The 20,923-nt window shown below is 40.4% G+C and overlaps 1 protein-coding gene across 6 annotated transcripts in view; it reads left to right on the top strand.

Moving 5' to 3' along the window:
* The window catches only part of ELF1 (E74 like ETS transcription factor 1), a 115,242-nt gene that overhangs the window by 83,520 nt on the left and 10,799 nt on the right, over nt 1–20,923 (top strand). For all 6 annotated transcript variants that reach the window (XM_050766132.1, XM_050766127.1, XM_050766126.1 and 3 more), the window contains exons 3-6: nt 7,066–7,246; nt 11,926–12,033; nt 13,728–13,895; nt 20,362–20,445. In XM_050766132.1, the coding sequence (XP_050622089.1) occupies nt 7,066–7,246; nt 11,926–12,033; nt 13,728–13,895; nt 20,362–20,445 (541 nt within the window). The remainder of the gene's footprint in view (nt 1–7,065; nt 7,247–11,925; nt 12,034–13,727; nt 13,896–20,361; nt 20,446–20,923) is intronic.

Below are 20,923 nucleotides of genomic sequence, written 5' to 3'. Positions count from 1 at the left end.
ATATACGAGATTGAGTTCTGCTATTAGAGAAACTTGGTAAACAAGTTATATGAAAGTTCTTGTGCTTTTTCATACCCAAAAACCTGATGAACAGAGTTATTAATAAAGTTGGAATAATGATTCATGGTTTCTGAAATATCCACATAGGACATGGATCCACATTGGATTGTGGTATATGGAACAAGCAAGCCTAGTTAGGGAGTCACATATTGCCCTGCTTACATTGGTCACTTTCCTTCTCTTTTTTTTTTTTTTTTTGAGACGGAGTCTCGCTGTGTTGCCCAGGCTGGAGTGCAGTGGCGCCATCTCGGCTCACTGCAAGCTCCGCCTCCCAGATTCCTGTCATTCTCCTGCCTCAGCCTCCTGAGTAGCTGGGACTACAGGCGCCGGCCACCTCGCCCGGCTAATTTTTTTGTATTTTTTTAGTAGAGACGGGGTTTCACCGTGTTAGCCAGGATGGTCTCGATCTCCTGACCTCGTGATCCACCCGTCTCGGCCTCCCAAAGTGCTGGGATTACAGGCTTGAGCCACCGCGCCCGGCCCCCTTCTCTTTTTAACTTGATGGTATTGCCACATACGTGATCAACCACAACAAGTGGAAACTATATCGTGGACAATGTTGAAATTTGCGGAACTGTGACTCTCTTCTGCTAAAACTTGGTTTGAATTTTACTATTGCTGCAAAAATGTTTGCTGAAATTTTGCTTTCAACATATATCCTAAATTTATCTATAATTAATAGAAAGGGGAAATCTCTTCGGAGCTGTTAAGACGTTCAAGAAAGTTATGAAACAATTGAAAATCACTTTATCACTGCAGTTTAATTTGCTTCTACATATTGAAGCTTTGGAAACTCTGATCTTTGATAGATTTTAATTCCAGGAGATCTTCCCTCTCCTGTCCCCTTGGTTTGTGGTTTATTTTGGTTCTGTTCAAAAACCAAAGGGGAAAATAGTCTGCAAGTGAATAGCAAAAGATCTAATAATTTGCGGCCGGGCGCGGTGGCTCAAGCCTGTAATCCCAGCACTTTGGGAGGCCGAGGCGGGTGGATCACAAGGTCAGGAGATCGAGACTATCCTGGCTAACATGGTGAAACCCCGTCTCTACTAAAAATACAAAAAAAAAACTAGCCGGGCGTGGTGGCGGGCGCTTGTAGTCTCAGCTACTTGGGAGGCTGAGGCGGGAGAATGGCGTGAACCCGGGAGGCGGAGCTTGCAGTGAGCCGAGATCACGCCACTGCACTCCAGCCTGGGAGACACAGCGAGACTCCATCTCAAAAAAAAAAAAAAAAAAAAAAGATCTAATAATTTAAAAATGTAATTGTTTGAATTACTAATATCCCAGATCTTGGCAAGAATAATTAGAGCTAACTCAACTTAGGGAATGCAGTTTTGAATGTTGTCATTCTTCAGAGCAGTGCTCCTGAAGCCTGGATGCAAATTGGACCCACCTGGGGAGCTTTAATATCAGGCTCTGGTCACACCCTTAGATAGTCTGATTTATTTTATCCCATGCGAGGTCAAATATTGATATTCTTAAATGTTTCCCACTGTACAGCGAAAATTGATAAGCACCAGTAGAATTTAATTTGATTTTGTGATGCAAATAAAAGATGCTTAATCTAATTATTTAAATGATGAGAGTTTTTAGAACTGTTTTTTGAAGTAGCAGCCACTCAAGTGGAATGTAATGTTTTTGTTAAGTCATCAAAGAAACATTGAAACCTTCATTTCGTTTTGTTTTGAGATGAAGTCTTGCTCAGTCACCCAGGCTGGAGTCCAGTGGTATAATCTTGGCTCATTGCGGCCTCTGCCTACCAGGTTCATGCTTCTCATGCCTCAGGCTCCTGAGTAGCTAGGATTATAAGTGCCCACCACCACACCCAGCTGATTTTTTTATTTTTTAGTAGCGACGAGGTTTCTCCATGTTGGCCAGGCTGGTCTCCTCAGGTCATCCACCCGCCTCCGCCTCCCAAAGTGCTGGGATTACAGGCGTGAGCCACTGTGCCCAGCCAACACCTTCATTTCTTAAAAGTAGGTAACATCTTATTGCTTACTATTAAGGAGTGTGGCTGTTTTACGAATATCTGCTATCTTCTTCCTGAAGCCCATCTTTTAAATAAATCTTGGGAAAGGGTCTGTTTGAAATGGTGTGGAAAAAACTGAGGTAGGTAAGATTTGATGACCTTCATCTAAGAAACCTGAAGAGTAATATCCAATCTCAGTTTAGAAACAATGAAAAGACTAGTTTATAGAAGTTATTTCAGGCAGGGGGAACAAATTGTCAAATGACAGACTTAAAACTAAATTAAATTAAGTCCTATTATTGGTTGAATTGTGCGTGTGCACACCCATACGCCAATTCATACATTGAAGTTCTAACCTCTAGTACCTCAGAGTGTAACCTTATTTGGTTATTGGAAATAGGGTCATGGCAGATGTAATTAGTAAGAAGTTACACTACAGTAGAGAGGAGCCCTTACTCCACTACCTGGTGTCCTTATAAAAAGGGGAAATTTGGGCTGGGTGCGGTGGCTCACACCTGTAATCCCAACACTTTGGGAGGCCAAGTTGGGTGGATCGCTTTAGCTCAGGAATTCGAGACCAGCCTGGGGAACGTGGAGAAACCCCATCTGTACAAAAGATCCAAAAATTAGCCAGGTGTGATGGTGCATGCCTATAGTCACAGCTACTTGGGAGGCTGAGGTGGGAGGATCACTTGAGCCTGGGAGGCAGAGGTTATGGTGAGCTGAGATTGCGCCACTGCACTCCATCCTGTCTCAATTAAAAGGTCAGGAGGTGAGTGGAGTTGGATTTGGACACAGAGCCCATGTAAACATGAAGACCAGCCATCTGTAAGTCAAAGAGAGAGGCCTGGAACAGATCCTTCCCCCACAGTCTGCAAAAGGAACCAGCCCTGCCAACACCTTGATTTCAGACTTCTAGCCTCCAGAACTGTGAGAGAATAAATTTCTGTTAAGAGACCCAGTTTGTAATACTTTGTTGCAGCAGCCGTAACAAACTAATATAGGTCCCAATATTTTATTTGTTTTGAAAATCTAAACCTAGGAAAATTCAGCATTTGAAATTTTACTATTTCTTTAAAAGGTAGGGAACCAGTTCTCTGGAATGAATTGTAGAATGTGTGGTTATAGAGTTCTTAGGTTTTTGATGACTCATACTTTAGCCAGTTACTAGTCAATCCAGTTTACAAAGCAGTTTATCACCAGCCCAGATCAGCAGCTGGAGTTTCAGGAGTGTGCATTTTTTTCTATTTATGGTAGTAGAGTGGTAAGAGTCTTTCTAGTCACCTGAGAGGTGTTTCCTAAATGTATTTTGTATATACAGATTCAAGCCTCTTACCTGACTATTCATTTTCTTTTTCTTTCTTTTCTTTCTTTCCTTCTTTCTTTCTTTCTTTCTTTCTTTCTTTCTTTCTTTCTTTCTTTCTTTCTTTTTCTTTCTTTCTCTTTTCTTTCTTTCTCCTTCCTTTCTTTCTTTCGTTCATTCATTCGTTCTTTCTTTCTCTTTCTTTCTGTCTTTCTTTCTTTTCTTTAAGTCTCACTCTGTCACCCATGCTGGAGTGCAGTGGTGTGATCTTGGCTCACTGCAACCTCCGCCTCGTGGGTTCAAGTGAGTCTCCTACCTCATGCCCCTGAGTAGCTGGGACTATAGGCTCATGCCACCATGCCCAGCTAATTTTTGTATTTTTAGTAGAGATGGGGTTTTACCATGTTGGCCAGGATGGTCTCGATCTCTTGACCTCGTGATCCACCCACCTCGGCCTCCCAAAGTGCTGGGATTACAGGCATGAGCCACTGCGCCCAGCACCTAACTATTCATATTCTTACGAAAATCTGAAGTTGATCTTTTTCTTGTATATGGATTAATAGCACCCCGGGGAAACTAGAGATGAACAGCTTTGAATATACATCCCATTTCAGTGGACTAGAAAAGAATGGACCATGCTTTTCATGATAAGAGCAAGAACCTCAGGAGAAGGCTGCAGGACTAAATTAGGAGTGATCATGGGAAGTGCCCTGCTGACCAAGAGGAACTGGCTATTCCCATAAGAAATTTTATTATAGACTGATTGGTGAAGCCTTGGAAATAATACTGAAAATCATACCTCTACCTTAAACACAGCTCCTTAATTATTCTGGTTTTCTAAACAGAGCCAAGTAAGTATGCCAGCAGAACAAATCTACCATGTTTGAAACTGACTACAATAGTGTATAAGTAAAGGACATGGACCCTGGAGTCCGTTCAAGTTAGTGTTATGATTAGGAGTAGATTATTTCCCTTGCTTCTGGTTTCTCATGTGTAAAATGGATAGTCCAATGTGTCTCCATCATAGCATTTTGTGATGATTAAATAGAGTGATAATTCACGTAAAGCAGTGTGCGAAATGACTGGTGCATATTAAGTACAAAAAATGTTGGCTAATAGCAATGGCAGCAGCTATGTGGCCACAGTGCATGCTACTCCCTCTCCCATTTCAGTGCATGAGAACGAATAATCTCTTCTTGTGAAATGTGATAAGCTCAGACAGTAGAATCCATGAATTCAAAATATTAACAAAGCAAAACCTGGAAGGGCCTGTGGGATCAACTGGTGCTCTTTATTCATTTAAAGGTTCAGAAAATAAGGTCATGAAATCAGGGTTGGAGAAGGCCCTAGATCTCCTGGTTCCCAGTTTTTCTTTTCTGCTGCATGTTGCTGCCTTCTATATCACAGAACCATGTGTCTCTTTTAATTCTTCTCTCTTTTTTATTTTTTTCTCTTGAGACAGAGTCTCCTTCACCCAGACCAGAGTGCAGTGGTGCGACCTTGGTTCACTGCAACCTCCGCCTCTCAGGTTCAAGCCATTCCCCTGCCTCACCCTCCTAAGTAGCTGGGATTGCAGGTGCCTGTCACCATGCCTGGCTAAATTTTTATATTTTTTTAGTAAAGACAAGGTTTCACTGTGTTGACCAGGCTGGTCTCGAACTCCTGACCTCAAGTGATCCGCCCGCCTTGGCCTCCCAAAATGCTGGGATTGCAGGCATGAGCCACCACGCCTGGCCACTCTTTTTCTTTTTTTAATCCCAAAGACTTCAAAACCATTCTTAATAAACTTTTTGCTTCAAAAGAAACATTTTTTTTCTCTTGACGTTTGTGTGTTTGAAATTTTTCTTATTAGTTTAAAAATTATTAAATTTAAACTGAATTTATGATTGTTTAAAGCATTTTAGCATATGCCTGACTCTACATTTACTGTCTGTTATGGAACAAAGAAATTGGTAGCAGTGATTGCCTCTGGGAAGGGCACTGTGGTAGAAGTGACATTGATTATAATGGAGAATTCTGGAGAATACAGTAATTACCGGTTAGTAGAACTGGACAAGGAATAAAGTAGGAACAAGTATCTGTGGTTAACCGAAACTCAAGAACTGTATAGATTCAAAATTTTGGAAGTATCCCTTGTTATGTACACATTAGCACACTCTACCCAAGCTGCAGGAGCCAAATAGATTTGGATAGGGAGGAATACTTTGGTTTCATTTGGGTGAGAACTGCTCCTGTGAATTGCATTTTACACGCCTGTCTCTGACTTATCAGTGGATGAAGTGATGAGCTCTGTTCCTACCTTGTACATAGGGTTTTTGCAGCATAAAAGTGCTTAACTCTGGACTAAACCTTGAGAAGACCAGGAGCTTAATTGAGCTCTTAGAAGAAAAGAAAAGGAAAAGTGTTTTTAACAAGTGCATGTTCATGCTAGGTGGGATTGCATGTCTACAGTTTACCTGTCAAAAAAGGAAAAGGGAAGGCTAGCTACACTTTGCTTTGGACATTTTATATATTTTCTCTAAGGTGTGTGAAGTGTATTTGTGTGAGTTACAGTATAATTTTTTTCTTTCGTTTTTTTTTTTTTTTTTTGTGACAGGGTTTTGCCACGTTGCCCAGGCTGAAGTGCAGTAGCTATTCACAGATGTGATTGTAGCACAGTATAGCCTTGAACTCCTGGGCTCAAGCCATCCTCCTGTTTCAGCCTTCTAGGTAGCTGGGACTACAGGCACATGCCACCGTGCCTGGCTCCTAGTTTCTGTTTTAAAATTTGTTTTACTATTTGAAGAGCCAGTTACTTTTCTAGCTAGCTTCCTCTTTTCTGAAACAGGAAGAAATATTTTGAAATAAAACGATCCAAATGTGTTTCAGGATTATTAACCATAAATTTCAGAACATAGCATTGTCGAAGGCAAGGATATTATCTGTTTAGCACCTATGATATATATTTAATTTGGGTAATTAAATTCTTATGACAGAAGTAATGTCTAACCTCAGTGCGTAGTTCAATAAACATTAATTTTAAAAGATGGAGGCTTAGTTGTAATGAAATCATAAATAATATTTTGAATATAACAGACTTACTTAAGGAAAATAGTAAGGTGCCTGGCATTATATTATCTATGAGCAGGAACTTTTTCTTACATTTGAGAAGATAGCTTGAACCCAGGAGATTTTATTTAATTAACATTTTATTTTTATGTCACTTCTTGGTCCATGCATATCCATTAATGGTATTATTATTATTATTATTATTATTTTTGAGATGGAGTCTCACTCTGTTACCCAGGCTGGAATGCAGTGGCACAATCTCGGCTCACTGCAGCCTCCACCTCCCAGGTTCAAGTGATTCTCCTGCCTCAGCCTCCCTAGTAGCTGGGATTATAGGCGTGTGCCACCATGGCCCAGCTAATTTTTGTATTTTTAGTAGAGACGGGGTTTCACCATGTTAGCCAGGATGGTCTTGATGTCCTGACCTCGCCATCTGCCCACCTCGGCCTCCCAGAGTGCTGGGATTACAGGCGTGAGTCACTGCGCCTGGCTTTCATTTTTAAATTTTAATGCCATTATTTGGTTTTAATAGACAGAAATTTCCTAATGCCTAGAAGGATTGTAGAGATACAGCCTAACAATCTAAAAATTAAATTGATGGCTAGTATAAAATAGTTTTGAGCAGTATTTAACAAAAGCAAAACTGTGTTAACCCTTTGTTTTCATTTACCTCTTCCTAACCCCTCAGCTTGGCGATCCAGCTATTTTTCCTGCTGTAATTGTGGAACATGTTCCTGGTGCTGATATTCTCAATAGTTATGCCGGTCTAGCCTGTGTGGAAGAGCCCAATGACATGATTACTGAGAGTTCACTGGATGTTGCTGAAGAGGAAATCATAGACGATGATGATGATGACATCACCCTTACAGGTGCGTGTGTCTCCATCCAGTAGGACCTTGCTGCAGCACAGCGTTAGGCAGTGTCCTCATCCTGACTTTGTGGGGCATAAAACGCCCCTAACTTGGTTTTGAACTGTATTACCTTCAGAAGCTAGAGCCCTACATGGAGAAGAAATTTACGTTTTCTGTTTCATCTGCTGGTTTTAGTACTGTTTGTCATCTCCCATTTCTCCTTTCCTAAATATATTGAGATGAATATGACAAAATAAGAGGCATGTAAAAGGAACCAAACCTACTCAATTCATCAAGTCTTCACTGAGCACCTTTTTTTTTTTTTTTTTTAAAGAGATGGAGTCTTACTGTATTGCCCAGCCTAGACTTGGACTCCTGGGCTCAAGTGATCCTCCTGCCTCAGCCTCCTGAATAACTGGGACAACAGTCATGCACCACCCCACCCAGCTCACTGAGTACTTTCTTATATGCCTTCCTCCATATTCCTGTGAATAAAATGAGTTGTTTTGTAGGGAAAGAGAGAGGAATGTTCTTTTCTTACCACTGCCACAGGAAGCGTAATGGTGGGCCATGACCCAAATGTATGATAAGGTCCTGGTATTTATAGATTTCTTTTCTGGTTCAGTCGGAACTAGCAAGATATTTTAAACTTGAAGATTAGCCTACATAAATGTGAGATTGTAGTAATAATACTTTCATCACTTAGAAACTGGTACATGCTTTCTCTTTCTACTCATTTACATTCCTATATCTTGGCCAGGGATGTTGTGGATATTTGAGAAAACTATTTGGAAGCAAATATTTGCATCTTTATTCGTAAAAGAAAGTTTATCAGAAATAGGCATGACAAGGTATATCTGTAGATTTCATAGTGGCAAGTACTGGGGCTGCCTTGTTCTCAGCTTTACCTTAGCATATAGCACAATGCCTTAGAACTGAATAGTAAGTCTAAATGCAAGTTCTGACCTATTTAGGAAGTTAGCATATGATACAGTAACATTTTAAATCAGGGGAAAGGTAGAATGACTGTATCCATCTGGTGGGGGAGGGGCTCCACTGATAACATTGGTTGTCAATACCTCATCTTTGTATTGTCCTCTGTTTGTGTCACTTCTCACACTGCTATAAAGAACTACCTGAGACTGGGTAATATGTATAAAGAAAAGAGGTTTAATTGGCTCATGGTTGTACAGGCTGTACAGGAAGCATGGCTGGGAAGACCTCAGGAAGCTTACAGTCATGGTGGGAGGCGAAGGGGAAGCAGACACATCCTACATCGCTGGAGCAGGAGGAACAGAAAGCAGAAACCACCAAATCTCATGAGAATTCATTCACCATCATGAGAACAGCAAGTGGAAAATCCACCCCCACGATCCAGTCACCTCCCACCAGGCTCCTCCTCCAACATTGGGGTTTAAAATTCAACATGAGATTTGGGCAAGGACAAATCCAAACCATACCACTGTCTTTTTTTTACAAAGCATTTTTTGCATATATTCACATTTTTTGTTCAGAACAAACCAATAAAAGTTTTTTGTTGAATCTAGAGTTACTTCTCCTTTACCAGTAAGGGAATTAGACTAATGAGGTTAGAAGTTTCTATTCATTGCTCTCTGATCTGTTTGTGTAACAGAAGAAACACCACTATGCATGTATCTGGCTTGTAGTTAGTGGGGGTGTAGCAGTGTATTCTGATGTAACTTTTAAAGCCTTAGGGTAAGGCTACAGTCTTTGCAAGTTGAGGACCACTGTCTTTCTGGAAGGAGTATTTCTTCCTAGTTCTAGTCATCAGGGAAGGCATTAGCCCTCAGAGAGGACATTGAATCTAGGAAAGCAGGTATTAGATCTTTAGGAGAAGGAATTGCCTCTTCCCTTCAGTGCGTCACTCCCTTGCATTTAGACCTGAAGACAGCAGATGACAAGATGTAGACAGGTTCTTTCCTAGAAAATAGAACTGATGTGGAGTGGGTCTAGAAGGCAAGCCAGATCTTGAAAACCAGATTCTCTCTTTGCGTTTTTTCTTCCCTTTCCCTTACCTCCCAACTTACCAAAACTTTTTAACTCTTCCATCCTTTTCTGAGCAATGTCATAAAAAAGGGAAGAACCGGCCGGGCGCGGTGGCTCAAGCCTGTAATCCCAGCACTTTGGGAGGCCGAGACGGGCGGATCGCGAGGTCAGGAGATCGAGACCATCCTGGCTAACACGGTGAAACCCCGTCTCTACTGAAAAAATACGAAAAAAAACTAGCCGGGCGAGGTGGCGGGCGCCTGTAGTCCCAGCTACTCAGGAGGCTGAGGCAGGAGAATGGCGTGAACCTGGGAGGCGGAGCTTGCAGTGAGCTGAGATCCAGTCACTGCACTCCAGCCTGGGCGGCAGAGTGAGACTCCGTCTCAAACAAAAAAAAAAAAAAAAGGGAAGAACCTTGTAATCTTCCTTATTCCACAGTGGGTACGATGGGTAGCCTTTGAGAAGCTCTAGGGGAAGAAAGAATAAGGATAGGACATTTTTGTTCTTACATGTGTTAGGTGGCACTTCAGATGATGTGTTAGTTTGCTAGGACTGCCATAAGAAAGTACCACAGACTGGTGGCTCAAATGAGACATTGATTTTCTCACAGTTCTGGAAGCTAGAAGTCTGAGATCAAGGTATTGGTAGGGTTAGTTCCTTCTGAGGCTTCTTTCTGGACTTATAGGTGACTGTCTTCCAGTGTCTTCCCATGGTCTTCCCTTTTGTACCTGACTGTGTTCATATTTCATCTTAGAGGGACACTAACCATATTGGATTAGGGCCTACACTAATAACCTCATTTTAACTCAGTTATCTCTTTAAAGACATTCTGAGGTACTGTGGGTTAGCATGTCAACATAGAATTTTGGGGGATACCATTCAGCCAGTAATAGATGATATTAAAGAATTACTGTGGGCTGGGTGGCTGACACCTGTAATCCCAGCACTTTGAGAGGCCGAGGCGGGTGGATCACCTGAGGTTGAGAGTTCGAGACCCGCCTGACCAACATGGAGAAATCCCGTCTCTACTGAAAATACAGAATTAGCCGGGCATGGTGGTGCATGCCTGTAATCCCAGCTACTCCGGAGGCTGAGGCAAGAGAATCTCTTGAATCTGGAAGGCAGACGTTGCGGTTAGCCAAGATCACGCCATTGCACTCCAGCCTGGGCAACAAGAGCGAAACTTTGTCTCAAAAAAAAAAAAAAAAAAATTATTGTTAGTATATTTAAGATATGATAGTAGTATTGTGTTAGACATCTTTAGGATACACATGCTGAGGTATTTAGAGATAAAATATGGTATCTTAGATTCCTTCAAAATAATCCTGTACAGAGGGTAAGGACTCGGGGGCAGTGAGTGGGGTATGGTTGAAAGAAGATTGGCTATTTGGTGATAATAGTTGAAGCTGGGAATGGGCACATGGGGATTCATTATATATACTATACTCACAATTTTTTTATTTTGTTTAAAATTTTCATAATAAAAAATTTGACCAGATGCAGTGGCTCACACCTGTAATCCCAGAACTTTGGGAGGCCGAGGAGGGAGGATCACTTGAGCCCAGGAATTCAAGGCCAGTGTGAGCAATATAGCGGGACCCTGTCTCTACAAAAAATTTAAAAAATTAGCTGGGCATGGTGGCCTGAGCCTGTAGCCCTGGCTACTCGGGAGGCTGAGGTGCTAGGATTACTTGAGCCTAGGAGTTTATGGTTGCAGTGAGCTATAATTGAGCCACTGCACTCTGGCCTGGGAGACAGGGTAAGACCTTGTCTCAAAAAAAAAAAGCAAAACCAAAAAGATGTAATGATTTTATGAAATTTGAGGCTTAGATTATATTTTGAGCTGTCATCAAAATACATAAATTGTTTCTTAGTCTTGCCAGAAAAAATTAAACTTGAATTTCATCAAGCCTCCATATATGACTACTCAGTTAGAGGGGGTATAGAAAAACATGTTAAGCTACACAATAGGAATATAGTTGGCAAAATCCAAACTGGGAAATTCTACATGAATAAACAGCCTGATTTCTCAACAAATAAATTGCAAAGTAAAAAAAGCTAGACAGATGAATGGCAACTCAGAAATGTATCAGTCAATTGCGATATGCAGACTTAATTTGATTTTTTTTAAAAAAAAAACTGTCTTGTCTTTCCTTGTGCCACCACCATTTATGATTTTTTAACACAATTGGACTTTTGAATGCTGGTTGGCTATTTAATATTAAGGAACTATTGATTTTTTAATTTTTTTTTTTTTTTGGAAACAGAGTCTCGCTCTGTCACCCAGGCTGGAGTGCAGTAGTTCAGTCTCGGCTCACTGCAACCTCCACCTTCTGGGTTCAAGCAGTTCTCCTGTCTCAGTCTCCTGAGTAGTTGGGACTACAGGTGCATGCCACCACACCCAGCTGATTTTTTTGTATTTTTAATAGAAACGGGGTTTCTCCATGTTGGCCAGTCTCAGACTCCTGACCTCAAGTAATCTGCTTGCCTTGGCCTCCCAGAGTGCAGGATTACAGGAATGAGTCACTGTCCCTGGCCAGGTTTAGTATAATTTTATGTGTTTATAGTTTATATGTATATAAACTAAAATATTAAATGATGTATTCTGGTTCTAGAGATAAGCAGTGTATGACGTTCAGAGTAACAGATGTCTTGTGGCTAATTTAATTTTCTCTTTAAATGTGTTGCAGTTGAAGCTTCTTGTCATGACGGGGATGAAACAATTGAAACTATTGAGGCTGCTGAGGCACTCCTCAATATGGATTCTCCTGGCCCTATGCTGGATGAAAAACGAATAAGTGAGTGGTTATGGTTACGATTGTTCATGTTTATGTACTTCGTTAAGTCACTCCTGCCATCTTTCTCTATTAGATAGTAAAATCAAGAGATTAGAAATGATGTTATATATTTTTTGTTACAATCACGTTTTAAGGTATAGTAGGAATTGGGATGCCTTTGCAAAAATGTAGAGTTAAAGGTGACATTTTAATTTGAGAATGAAGCCTTTGGGAATAAAAAATATATAATTTATTAGTTACCAAATAGAAGATCATGCAGAATTTCTTCTCCTAATGTATTGATCAGAGTATTCGGGTATCAAGGGCCCAAATGATTATAATTTAGTCATCTCTGTAGTTATTTATCAGCAAATAGGCAATAAGCTATTGAAAATTTTACTAACACATCATGGCATAAAATTCACTGCCACATTATTGATCTGCTTTAAATTTCATATTCTCCTTTGGGCTTTTCTGACAATCAAATTCATAAAGTAAATTATTACTAAATCATTCCAAAATATTTATTGAATATTTACTATATTCACAGCAGCAATAATTAGGCAATAACATGAGCTACAAATGAGTAGATATTGTTCCTTTCCTCAAGCTTACAGTTTAATTTTGAAGACAGTTACTTATGTAAATAACTACAAAGCCAAGAATAAAGGCCATGAGTGATAGCAAATTGCTGTAGAAGCAGTGAGTATTCTAGCTGAGAATATCAGAGACTGGCTTCATTAAAGGAGTATTCTGACGTGGGCTGTAAACAATAAGCTTTTAATAGGTAGAAGAGACAAGAACGGTCATTCAAGCTGGAGGGAATAGAGGTAAACATACAGGACACAGATCTGTTAAAAGAAAATGAATGAAATCTTTGAGATCAAGATGTTTTGGTGTGGTTGAAGTGTAAGCTTCATGGTGGGTAGGAAATGAGATTGGAAAGGTAGGTTTGGGGCCGGGCGCGGTGGCTCAAGCCTGTAATCCCAGCACTTTGGGAGGCCGAGACGGGTGGATCACGAGGTCAGGAGATCGAGACCATCCTGGTGAACACAGTGAAACCCCGTCTCTACTAAAACTACAAAAAACTAGCCGGGCGAGGTGGCGGGCGCCTGTAGTCCCAGCTACTTGGGAGGCTGAGGCAGGAGAATGGCGTGAACCCGGGAGGCGGAGCTTGCAGTGAGCTGAGATCAGGCCACTGCACTCCAGCCTGGGCGACAGAGCGAGACTCCGTCTCAAAAAAAAAAAAAGGAAAGGTAGGTTTGGAACTAGATTACAGAAGTTTTGTAAGGCATGCTGTAGAGATGGGTTGTGCTTATGTTGTTTTTTGTTTTTCCTATGAACTATGGAAAGATATGTCAGGTTTTTTTTTTTTCCCCTAATTTTCCAGGTATAAAGTTTTTGTGTAGAGGAGTATGGTCAGGTCAGACTTATGTTTCAGAAAATAACTCTCACAGCAATGTGAATAATCAAGAGGAGAAACGAGACACACTGGTGATAGAAAGTCAAGTAAGAAAGACATTGAAATAGCTCAGCTGCGCCTGGACTGGTTTAGGGTATTTGATTTAGGGAAGAAGAAATTAAAAGCAGGAATAGATTTCAAGATTTTATTTCTACTTTAATCTTCTAGTCATAATAAAAACAAGAAATTTTGTCAATCGTTTTTTACTTATAATACACAGTGGACTATAATTAGTTGATTTTATTTTCATTAGATAATAATATATTCAGTTCACCTGAAGATGACATGGTTGTTGCCCCAGTCACCCATGTATCCGTCACATTAGATGGGATTCCTGAAGTGATGGAAACACAGCAGGTGCAAGAAAAATACGCAGACTCACCGGGAGCCTCATCACCAGAACAGCCTAAGAGGAAAAAAGGTAGGTGGGTTATTTCATTTAGGGCACACAGTCAAGTCTTGATGTAAAATCTAGAGATCGTTTTTATTCTACGTAGTTCTTCCCTACAGCAGTTAAAACTTATGTAAGAAAAATATTGAAGCCACAAAATGGAAATACGAGGTATTTCTTGGCCAGGCACGGAGATTCATGCCTGTAATCCCAGCACTTTAGGAGGCCGAGGCAAGAAGATTGCTTGAGGCCAGGAGTTTGAGACCAGCCTGGGCAACAAAGCAAGACCTCGTCTCTACAAAAAATTTTAAGAATTAGCCGGGCATGGTGGGCACCTGTAGTCCTAGATACTTGGGAGGCCAAGGTGGAGGATCCCTTGAGCTCAGGAGTTACAGGTTTCAGAGAGCTAAGATCATGCCACTGCACTCTAGCCTGGGCAACAGAGTGAGAACCTATCTCTAAGAAATAAAATAAAAGAAAATAAAAAATAAATAAGAAAAAGAGGTATTCCTTCATAGTAGAGTCATTTCTTTTAAAAAAAATTAAATTATTGGGCCAGGTACGGTGGCTCACGCCTTTAATCCCAGCACTTTGGGAGGTGGAGGTGGGCGGATAACCTGAGGTCAGGAGTTTGAGACCAGCCTGGCCAATACGATGAAACCCCGTCTGTACTAAAAATACAAAAATTAGCCAGGCGTGATGGCTGGTGCCTGTAATCCCAGCTACTTGGGAAGCTGAGGCAAGAGAATCACTTGAACCCAGGAGGTGGAGGTTGCAGTGAGCTGAGACCACACCATTGAACTCTAGCCTGGGCAACAAGAGGGAAGCTCCATCTCAAAAAAAAATTATAATAATTAAATTATTTTATACTTTAAAAATGTTTGGTCTATCTTACAGAAAAGGGATTTTCCAACTTTTTAAAGCCTCAGATTTCTATCTAAACCCTTTCATCCTTGGGTAAGAGCTAGTCAGCTTTCTTCCCAGGGGTTATTGTTTGAAAGCCTCCGGTCTGTACTGGTGATTCCAGTATAATCACTGTACTGGTGATTCCAGTACAAGACTCCAGTTGGAAAAAATACAATGGGTTGGAAATCAGCAGGTAAGTAACTGAAGAGGAGTATGTTAGGATGTGTTGAATGGGAATTTTTAATTTTTTGCCAATTAAGACCACACTTGCATTCTAAAGTCTGACACCTTTTCCATTTTATTGCCTTCTGATTCTATGCATGCTTGCTTAGTATTTTGAGTATAATGTCTTGATTAATAGCATCACCCAGTAACCTAAGTTCATGTGAAAGTCAGGGAAATTCCAAGAGCCGAAAATGAAGAGGAAAATAAAAATAGTTAACAGGAGCCGACACTGCAGCAGCTCAGAAGGGCTGAGAAGGATATGCCAAGGGGTTTTGGTTTTATTGCTTATGTTGAGGCAGAAGCTTAGGTTTCTATGTTGGACTGTGCAAGATGGGGTATTGGACAGAGACCTCCGCATGCAACTGGGACCCTTGAAGGGATATACCCTCTTGGGGGAAAAAAATCCACCCATTGGCGCAGACGGATGTCAAGGAAGCTTGGGTCCCATTCAGCCAGACCTCTGAGTAGAGAAATTCTGGTTTAATTTCTTTTGGGTAAATACTTAGTAGTGGAATGGCTGGATCACATGTTAAGTGTACATTAAATATTTTTCAGAATATTTTCAGAAACATTACTTTCCAAAAAATTTTTTCTTCATGTATTAAGGTGGGGCAATCATAGGACTTGCCTCATTTATTTCCTGTCTCTTGGGGATCACTGACTTTTGTTGATCAATGTCCAATTTCTTCCATATCATTGTTTCATACATTTTTTCTGTGTTTTTAATTGTTTCAGGTGGGAAGATAAATCCATGTTGTGTTATTCCATCTTGACTAGAAGAGGAAGTTCCCACCTAGTCTTTTTTAATAGCCTTATTCTTTGACACTTTTTTTTTTCTTTTGCTTTAAAAACTCTAATCATACTATGTAAAGTTTCTATTTAATGATTCTATTATGTGTGATTCTTAGAGAACTAATCCTAGGGTTTCCTATGTCTGCTGCTTCTCACTCATGAGAAAGTGTCTTCCTCATGTATTCTGTGATACCAAAATGTGAGTTCACCTTCAACAGGGCTTTATCTGAGGAAATCTCGTATGGCCTGGGTTGAATGTATAACCCACCTGAGCAATTCTGTAAGAGCTTCTGCCTGTTGCCCCATAGTTGTTACAGCCCTGGGGCTACGTCTTTGTTAATTGCGTGGCTGGCAATTCCTAATGTCAGTGGTAGTTTAAAATCTAGTTGTAAACCCAGGTTAAGACAGACCCAGGATTCACGGTGTTTATAGAAAAATTTGTACATAAATGGCTGATCTCAACTCACTGCATCTTCCACCTCTTGGGTTCAGGTGATTCTCCTGTCTCTGCCTCCCAGGTAGCTGGGATTAAAGGCATGCGCCACCACACCTGGTTAATTTTTGTATTTTTAGTAGAGACGAGGTTTCACCATGTTGGCCAGGCTGGTCTTGAACTCCTGACCTCAAGTGATCCACCGCCTCGACCTCCCAAGTGCTGGGATTACATGGATGAGCCACCATGCCCGGCCATTTATATACAAATTTTTCTTAAATATGTAGTATTTGTTTACCCAATCAGCAGTTAATGGGATTTGGGTTGTTTCCAATTTGGGGCAGCTACAAATAATGCTGTTAAGAACATTTGTGTGTCTTTTTTTTTTTTTTTTTTTTTTGAGATGGAGTCTCGTTCTCTCAAAATAATTGTGCTAGGAGAAGGAAGCCAGAAGAAAAAATATGCTTCTACAGTTTACCCCCAAACAATGTGGGGGTTAGGGGTGTCAACCTCTGCAGCCAAAAATCCATGTAAAACTTTTGACTCCCCAAAAAGTTAACTACTAATAACCAACTGTTGACTGGAAACTGGAAGCCTTATTGGTAACAGTCAGTTAACACATATTTTGTATGTTATATGTATTAAATACTGTATTCTTACAATAAAGTAAGTTAGGGAAGAGAAAATGTAATATTAAGAAAATCATAGGCCGGGCGTGGTGGCTCATGCCTATAATCCCAGCACTTTGGGAGGCCAAGGTGGGCGGATCACTTGAGGTTGGGAGTTTGAGACCAGCCTGACCAACATGCAGAAACCCCGTCTCTACTAAAAATACAAAATGAGCCAGGCCTGGTGGCACATGCCTGTAATCCCAACTACTCGGGAGGCTGAGGCAGGAGAATTGCTTGAACCTGGGAGATGGAGGTTGTGGTGAGCCAAGATCGCACCATTGCACTCCAGTCTGGGTAACAAGAGTGAAACTCCGTCTCAAAAAAAAAAAAAGAAAGAAAGAAAATCATTAAGAAGAGAAAATATATTTACTATTTATTAAGCAGATGTGGATCAATAAAGGTCTTTTTTTTTTTTTTTTTTTTGGGGGGCAGGGTCTTGCTCTGTCACCCAGGCTGGAGTGCAATGGCAAGATCATAGCTCAGTGCAACTTGGAACTCCTGGGCACAAGTGATCCTCCCACCTCAGCCTCCTGAATAGCTGAGACTACAGGCGAGCCCCACCACACCCAGCTAACCTTTTATTTTTATTTTTGTAGAGATGGGTCTCGCTGTGTTGCCTAGCTTGGTCTTAAACTTCTAGACTCAAGCATTCCTCCTGGTTTGGCCTTCCACAATGCTGGGATTACAGGTGTGAGCCACCCTGCCTGGCCAAAGGTCTTTATGCTTGTTGTGTTTATGTTGGCTAGGCTGAGGAGGGAGGAGGAAAAAAAGAGTTTGGTCTTGCTGTCTCAGGAGTAGCGCAAGTGGAAGGGGAGGCAGGAGACACAGGCACACTTGATGTAACTTTTCTTGAAAAAAGATTCCTATATAAGTGGACCTGTGCAGTTCAAAGCTGTGTTTTGTTTGAGGGTCAGTTTTATATTTATATAAAGCTCTAGAAACTACAAACTAATCTATAATGACAGGAAACAGATGAGTGGTTGCCTGTGGATTGGGCAGGGTGAGGAAGGGCGAGATGTAAGGATTACAAAAGGGCACAAAGTACTTTTGGGGTGATGAATATATTCATTGTTTTGAATGTAGTGGTGGTTTTAGTATACATAGTCACAACTTGTCAAATTATAAACACCAAACATATGTAGTTTATTATAAGTCAGTTATACCTCAACAAAGCTGCTTAAAAAATAAAAGACTAATATTCTACTTAATGTTGAAAAACTATTGGTATGATAAAGAACCAAATGGAATTTATAGAAATAAGAAATGAAATTGGGCCATGCTCAGTGGCTCATGCCTATATTCCTAGCACTTTGGGCGTCTGAGGTGGGCAGATGACCTGAGGTCTGGAATTAGAGAGCAACATGGTGAAACCCAATCTCTACTAACAATACAAAAAAAAAATTAGCCAGGCATGGTGGTACATGCCTGTAATCCCAGCTGCTTGGGAGGCTGAGGCACGAGAATCGCTTGAACCCAGGAGGCGGAGGTTGCAGTGAGCCAAGATCGCACCACTGCATTCCAGCCTGGGCGACAGAGTGAGACTCTGTCTCAAAAACAAAAAAATGAAATGAAATTGAAAACATAATGTGTGGATTAAAACATAGACTAGTCACTGCTTAAGAAAGAATTAGCAAACTCCAGTAGATTTGGTGTGAATTAAAAAATATGGAAGAGTTACAGACATGGAGAACTAAATGAAAAGGTCTACATGTTTAATCAACGTTCCAGAAACAGAGAATATGAAAAGTGAGGAAGAGACAATATTCGAGAGATAGTGACTAAGAATTTTCCAGAATCACATTAATCCTCAGCATTGTAAATCCTGAGTGGGTCAGCTACAATAAATCTAGGCCTAAATGCGTTGTTGGTAAAAATGCAGAACACCAAAGCCCTCTCTCAAGTTCTCCCTGCTCCAAAAAAAAAAAGCAGCAAACCAGGGAGAAACTACACTACTTCAAGAGGACTGATTTTTTTTTTTTTTTAGATTGGCAGTTTAGAAGCTCCCAGGAGAGACTGGAAGAATTAGACATTTTCAAAGAGCTGAGAAGAAATCACTGTCAACCAAAAATTCTATAACCAAGCTATAATTCGTCTGAAGCTTTGTACATTGCCACCTTGAATGATTAGGAAGATGTTGGAGAGGATGGATACTGGGTTGGGAGTTTTTACTGGCAGCATCTGTTGTGACTAAAGCTAGTGGAGGAAAGTAGTGGAAATAAAGACGGTATCTATTTTTTTTAAGCTGGTATATATTAATAGCATAAAATAAGGTGGGAGTTACTGAAGTCTTGGCTTCTGATACTTGTTATCATGAACACAGCCAGAAGAATCTGTCTCCTGAAGGGTTCTCTGCAGACGTCTGCGGTGATGAAAGTCGGGATACCTGGCTGACTAGCATACATTTGGCAATCTTAGAGACTGAGGAGTGGGCTTTTTGACACTTTCCTTCCTTCCTCTCATTCACCCAAATGACTTCAGAAGCGTTTTCCTATTCCGTTTCTGGGGATAGATTGTCACTGGCCTTGTGATTTTTTTTTTTTAGCTGTAAAATTCTGCTTTTCTAAGTTATTGTCCTGCCCTATATTGTATTTACTTAGAATTCACCACAGTAATCCAAACCAGAGTGGCAGCCTCAAGGGTAGGAGGTAGTAACTCTTCATTGTTTCTCACCTATAGATTGGTAGTATGTTCAGACAGCATGATCATGATCTAAACCTAAATACAAGGCAGTGGTGCTACTAGGCCGTGGTTCTAGATACTTGGCAAAAGAAGATCACAAATAGGGCTTTAGAATAGTTGATCGACCCCACTCTGAGACTATTGGGATGGACTTATTTAGACATTGATGGCGGGTAAGATAACTATTAAGTTTGTTGTGAATTGAAAGGTACAGAAAAACGAGATGTTTTTAGAAATACACAGAAGGATAGTATTAAACTATGTGGTTCACCAAAATTTTGCCTCACATATTTTCTGTATTTCTAGAGTTTGGGAAGTTTCTTATACTTGAGAACTAACTGTATACAGAAATTATTTAATAGAGAAAAAAGCTAAAAATCCACTTCTCCTACCTTAAAAAGCTGGTATAATCAATAGACAGACAGAGCTATGTGGCTTATTTTTGGAGCCCATGTTCTACCAATGTCAAAAGCATTCTCCAAAAGTTTAAGAAAGTGCTACCAGTATGGGTACTTCAAAGGCAAGCTATAGTATTTTTAATTAACTTCATTTTTACAGATATAAACTGAGGTGTCAGAGGTATCATTTCTTACATAAGTGTGTTTATGGTTTAACCTGCATTAATGTCCAAGTTTTATTAAAGTTGTTTTCCTTTTAGCAAACAGCATTTTAAGAGACCAGTATATGTGACCCATGTATAAAAACATTTGGCACTTGACCAAATAGCTGAATTGTCCATTTTTTGTCACTTTTGAAGGCAAATATTTATGCAGAGCTGTTTTTATTTCAGGGAGAAAAACGAAACCACCACGACCAGATTCCCCAGCCACTACGCCAAACATATCTGTAAAGAAGAAAAACAAAGATGGAAAGGGTACTACTGTAATTTCCGTGTAATACTTATAGGTCAAGTAACACTCAGATTGCTTTATAGCGCCTGCCTGTTACAACTAGAAACCACCAGCTCTCTTGATATACTGCAATGGATCTTATTGCTGCCACATGCGTATTAGATACATTTGCCAAATTCTTAAAGGAAAACTGATAATAAAGTAGACCAAGAAACTCATTTGAGTGATTTTCACTTACCTGTCCAAATAATCTATTCTTTTCATGTAATAATGAGACTCTTGGAAGAATTTAACCAGGTTAGATTTTCAGTTCATAGGCCCTTTAACATGTTGTCTTGAAATTCAAGCATTTTTATAACTGTTGCCCAAATTTGAAGAAAACTGTTATGGCTGACCTGCTGGCTCTAATCTAAAGAGAACAACTGTTGAAAGGAGAGAGTTCACAAAGAGGCAGAAAAAAATTATCTCAAAGTACTTTCTCCTAATTCATCACAAATCTTA

The sequence above is a fragment of the Macaca thibetana genome, chromosome 17 (assembly GCF_024542745.1).
Source record: "Macaca thibetana thibetana isolate TM-01 chromosome 17, ASM2454274v1, whole genome shotgun sequence".
NCBI classification, from domain to species: domain Eukaryota; kingdom Metazoa; phylum Chordata; class Mammalia; order Primates; family Cercopithecidae; genus Macaca; species Macaca thibetana.
Note: the sequence above shows the minus strand (reverse complement) of the source record. Positions and strands in the feature narration are given on the sequence as shown.